The sequence below is a fragment of the Loxodonta africana genome, chromosome 7 (genome assembly GCF_030014295.1).
Source record: "Loxodonta africana isolate mLoxAfr1 chromosome 7, mLoxAfr1.hap2, whole genome shotgun sequence".
Taxonomy (NCBI): Eukaryota; Metazoa; Chordata; class Mammalia; order Proboscidea; family Elephantidae; genus Loxodonta; species Loxodonta africana.
The window spans coordinates 29267008-29272932 of record NC_087348.1 but is presented as its reverse complement, the minus strand read 5'-3'; the positions used below and the strand labels follow the sequence as shown (position 1 = coordinate 29272932).

The 5925-nt window shown below is 37.2% G+C and overlaps 1 protein-coding gene across 1 annotated transcript; it reads right to left on the bottom strand.

Annotated features, from left to right (window-relative positions):
- Nucleotides 1–3114: 3114 nt before the first annotated feature.
- On the bottom strand, nt 3115–4251 carry LOC100659391 (olfactory receptor 5L1-like). The gene has a single exon (XM_003422340.3). It carries the CDS (start codon nt 4063–4065, stop codon nt 3115–3117), a length of 951 nt encoding a protein of 316 aa, XP_003422388.2. The 5' UTR covers nt 4066–4251.
- Nucleotides 4252–5925: the final 1674 nt, after the last annotated feature.

Sequence of the window (5925 nt, the reverse complement as noted above, 5' to 3'; positions counted from 1 at the left end):
CCTTTTTATGCTTTGCTTTGTGACTTTTGAGATCATCTTCCTGATCAGGCATAAGTTCTCAGGGACTTACACTCTCATATCTAAATCCCAAAGGGAAAAGACATATGAGCAATTAAAAAGTTCTAATCAGAAGTTGGTTAAACACAAAACAAAGTGATGTAATATGTTTTTGTATATCTTGAAAATGTCCAAAGAAACATGTCTTGGCTTCAGAGTGGTAGATTATTAAAATCAGCCTGAAACCAGAAGACCTAGATGAGGCCAGGCTACCACCAATGACCACCCTGACAGCAAACACAACAGACAATCCCTGACAGAGCAGGAGAAAAGTGGAGTGCAGAACTTAAATTCTACTAAACAGACCAGACTTAATTGTCTGACTGAGATTGGAGGAACCCTGGAAGACAGGGTCCCCATACTCTCTGTTAGGCCAAAACTAAAACCGTCCCTGAGGCCAGTTTTTCACACAAAGATTAGACTGGACTATAAGACATATAATGATACTCCAGAAGAGTGTACTTCTTAGCTCAAGTACATAAAAAAAAAAAAAAAAAAGAGACTAAATAGGCATCTCCTGTCTGGAAAAGAGATGAGAAAGGGACAGGAGCTGGTTGAATGGACACGGAAAATCCAGGTTGGGATGAGGAGTGTGCTGTCACATTACAGGGAGAGCAACTAGGATCACATAACAATGTATGTATAAATTTTTGTATGAGAAACTGACTTAAACTGTAAACTTTCAATTAAAGCACAACAAAAAAATAATTAAAATGAGGTCTAGAGAGAATGTGTTGTCTAATGAAGGAAGGTATGGCGGGAAAGATATATTTGATTTAGACAAAATAGCCTTGAATTTCACTTCAAGCTTTGTAAACACAGGGAAGTTCAATGTGGAAGGTTCCTATGAGAAGGCTGGACCTGAAGTATATTGATCCACTAGTTCAGTGGTCCCAAGAGTGGGTGATTTTTCTCCTCATGGAACATTTGACAATGCCTGGAGATAGTTTTGCTTGTCAGAATTCTCAGAGGTGGGTCAGGGAGGAGAGGAAGGGTGCTGCTTTCATCTAATAAGTAGAGGCCAGAGAGGCTGTCACATCCTACAGTTCCCAGGGCTGAACTCCATGGCAAAGAACTGTCTGACCCAAAATGGCAAGATCACCAAGGTTGATAAACTGCTCTAGTTGGAGGTTCAAGGTGAACAATTTCCCTTACCTTTACCTTAAAATGCAAAATTGCTCAGGTAATATGAGAAATCTCACCTCATTTAAAACATTTGAATTTCAAGGCAGTGCCATATTTTCATTTTACATACAACATAACTCCATATTTTTCACCTAGCGTGTGTTCATTTATTTAAATAAAATAATAAGTAACTGTGCCAGGGATACTGGAATATTTTCTGAATAGTTAACACATGATCCTTGCTCCAAATATAACTTTTTAGGATATGTTAGTAAGAGTGCTTTCTATGTGTGCCATGTCCTTGCAGTTTTATGATTTAGCACGTAAATAAACACACATAGAGGAAGATTTTGTGAAGACAGGAGAGAGGTTTGAAGATGATGGCATTGAAGGTTGGAGTGATAGAGCCACAAGCCAAGCTAAACTGGAAGTCACCAAAAGCTACAAGACAAGGAATAAATTCTTCCCGTGAGCCCCTAAAGAGAGTCTGGCCCTGACAAAACCCTGATTTCAGCCCAATGATACTGATTTCAGATTTTTGGTCTCCAGAACTAACACGAGAAAAAATTTCTGTTCTTTCAAGTCATCAATATTGTGGTAATCTGTTCAGGAGCCTCAGGAAATTAATACTATAGGTAAGATTTACAAATGTAAAAATGGTTAAAATAATTTCAAAAACAACATTAACAAAGACACAGAAACTTGAAAAAGATAAGGGATCAAATACATGATCTACTTGTTTAATCAAGAATTAAAGTGAAATACAGAGCATAAAGTATGGTGAAACACAGAGCAAACAATACTAACAATGAGTGCAACTAATTTATTAATGAAATATATTTATTATACCATATTTTTTATATAACACTAAGAATTTGAGATTCATTGTTTATTTAATTTCCATGATAAAATTATGAGAAGTACCAACCATTTGTCCTCAATTTGACTCCGAGTTTCAGTGACCCCATATATGTCAGAGTAGAACTCTGTTTCATAAGGTTTTTGATAGCTGACTTTTTCAGAAGCATGCCATTGGGCCTTTCTTCTGAGGCACACCTGGGTGGATTTGAACTTCCAAACTATTGGTATATAGCCAAGTTCCTTAACTATTTGCACCACCTAGGAGCTCATGAGACAGGTAGAATAATATTACATTCATTTTACAGATAAGAATTTTTTTAAAAGGTGCAAAACTACCAACTTTGCAATAGAAAAAAGTAGTAAAAGAGATAATAACCAAAAAATGACTAAAAATTAATTCCTACAAATATCCAAAAACACATGGGAAGCTCAGTCCAAATTAAAAAATATATATATGTATATTTATTTATGTATGTATTATATGCTCAGAGCCCTGGTGCCACAGTGGTTAAGAGCGCAGCTGCTAACCGAAAGGTTAACAGTTGGAATCCAACAGTTTCCCCTTGGGAACCCTATGGGGCAGTTGTACTCTGTCCTATAGGGTCACTATGAGTCAGAATCGACTTGATGGCATCAGGTTTATATATAATAGATATTTACATATATATAAATATGAGACAAATGTATAGTTATTCCTCTGAAGAAAAGGAATTATTTAATTCAATAATAATGCTTATATGCATTAAGGGCGTTGTAAAGACATGTCTCATTATATGCACTTTGTTGGAAACACATTTGTGTAACCACAAATCAAAAAAATGAGGCTTAACAGTACCATCCCACAAACCCGATCAAAACACTCAGAGACTGGAGGATAGCAGCAAAGATGCCAGGTATATTTGAACAATGCTCTTCTCTGGGAAATTTAAGAGAAGTCTAAAAGGTGAGTAGACAACAAAGACTCATGCATAGCACCCTAGTTCGCTAATGTCCTTCCCCGGTTTACATTCATCCATTTCTACCAAAACTCAAATCCATCCTTAAAGGTTCCTTTTGAAACTTTAAGTCCAGCTAAGAAAATGGCCCCTTGGAAAGTAAGTTAAATCCCATCACTTTCCTGAAAGCTTCTTTCACATCCTTGTTCCTCAGGCTGTAGATCAGGGGGTTCAGCATGGGAATCACTGCAGTGTAGAACACCGCGGCTATCTTGTCTGTATCCAGAATGTTGCCTGAGCTGGGACGGCAATAAATGAAAAGAATTGTTACGTGAAAGACAATGATGGCTGTGAAGTGGGAAGCACAGGTGGAAAACGCTCTGCGCCTTCCCTCTGCAGAGCGCATCCTCAGGATGGTGATGAGAATAAGCAAGTAGGAGGTGAGGATGACCACAATGGCGATGATCTCATTGGCAGTGGCCACAATGTACAAAAGCAATTCATTCATAGAGACATCAGAACAGGCAAGAGATAAGAGAGGGGGTAGATCACAGAAGTAGTGATTAATCATATTCAATCGATAGGATGGGATCTCAAGAACTAAACACAAGTGCATCAGAGAACACACTGTTCCACACAGGTAGCAGCCAGACACTAGCTCCACACGGAGCTTCTGGGACATGATGACCATGTACAGCAGTGGGCTGCAGATGGCCACAAAGCGGTCGTAGGCCATCACAGCCAGCAAGTTAACCTCAGTGAGTCCATAAGCACAAAACAAATAGAGTTGCACCATGCATTCCAGGAAAGAAATGGCTTTGTCCTTGTTTATGATATTGGCCAGTGTCTTAGGCACAATGATGGTGGAGTAACAGAAATCCACAAAGGATAAGTGGCTGAGGAAAAAGTACATGGGGGTGTGAAGCTGACTGCTGACCTGAATCAGTGCAATCATGCCCAAGTTGCTCACAACTGTGATCCCATAGACTAGAAGGAAAAACAGGAAGAGGAAGACTCTCAGCTCCGGGATGTCTGATAGTCCCTGGAGAATGAACTCTGTCACCACGGTGCAGTTTTCCTCCACCATTTTCTGCTATGTTTCAGGTTTGGAAAAACAAATTAAATCTTTTGTCTTTCTCCTAGAAGAGAATAAGAGTTTCATATCAGGTTCACAGAAACAGAATATTGATATGAAAAATAGTTTTTCTGAGAAAACTATATATAAGAAAAATGCAATTGTCAAACCAGTCAAAATGTGAATAACTTCTGTCAATCCCACCAATTAAAAGTAGTCATCAACCGAAGCCTTGAATGTTTCTCAGAATTTATCTGTGTACAGATTGAGGTGACCTATTGCCTTAGTGGTCTGATGGAATTTTGAAATAGATTCAATGTTATGTTTTACAGCTGCATAGAAATTAGCTCCTGTTCCCTGAAAACCTTAACGAGCTATATCCAGTTAGGACAACAGCTGTTGTGATCCTGTATAACACACAATTTTTTTTTTCTTTCAGTTTATCGGTAACATATATTTGCAGTACACGAGCTACATACTGTGTATATCCAATGCTATGGAATGTGACAAACTTCCTTGAGATCAGTGGCTTATAAAGACCTTTTTACATATGATATTATGCAGAATAAAAGAAGATAATTAGACTGTGGAATTCATAATCTTTTTACTTTATCTAATTAACCAAGTGATTTAATAATTAGAAGGGTAATGGTCAATGCTAGCAATACTAACTGTCATATAAACTTTTCCAGGAAGCATTTAAAGAGCAAATATCCCGAACATTAACATTAATCCAAAACAAAAATAAAAAGTTAAATGATCTTTCTCGTGGAAGAGAGATTTTATTCTTAGCCATGTATTGTAAGAAATGTTTAATTTTACTCTCTGCCCTCCCTCCTAGAGTCAGACAGGTGTGCTATGACAATTTACTGAGAAAAGACAGGATTATCAACAAAATTTAGAAAAATCATGTTCAAAGCTACATTTCAGTGATGCTTATATTCAAAATAAGAAAATATTATGTACAAAAAATAGATAAATTGTTAAAAGTGCTATACATCATGACTATAATGGAAAATCAAGATGGTGTTTGAAATTAAATCTCAGACATGGTTAATTAAATACAGGATAACTAATAGTATACCTGGGAACAGATGTAGCTGTTGATGTAGGTGTAGAGGTATGAATGGAGAGAGATGTTACATGTAATCAATTTAGTGTCAGCCCACAATCCTGAAAACCACATATTTTATCCACGTTAAAAAAGAGGCAAATAAAAATTTTCCAAAGTCCTCACAGAGTAGATTAGGGGGAGTGGTTATGTTATCTAGTCTATGCAAGTGGGAGCTGCAATCCAGACATTTTGCACGGAGCAAAAACATACAGAAGTTGAGGAATTTTACTCTCTGCCCTCCCTCCTAGATTCATAGATACATGTGCTATCACGATTGTGTGAGAAAAGACAGGATTAGGAACATACACAGCTTGGTATTTGGACTAATTTTAAAGAAATGGGGACAAATAGTTGCCCTGAAGTCATGGTTTGATCATCTACCTGATTGTAACTGCATACATACATACATACTTTCATACAACTCTTTGCCAACCCCTAAATTAAAGAGAAAAATAAACTTGGAAATGTTTCTTTCCAATCTAGGCTGATAGTATAAACTAGGTCATGGTAAAGTCAATCATTATTTGAAAAGAATTAAATCCTTTCCTGAGTAAAGATAACCAACAAGTCCATGTGTCCTCATACTAGCTGTGTGGGCACATTAATGTAACCCTCAGAATTAGGGTGACATTAAGGAACATCTCAGTGGTCAACTTTACTAGATTTAATGAAGGAAATTTGTGTGAAAGAAGAAGGAAAGAGAAAGAAGAGGGGGAAAAAGATTTACCGTTTTGTTTACTGTGTATTCTAACACACGT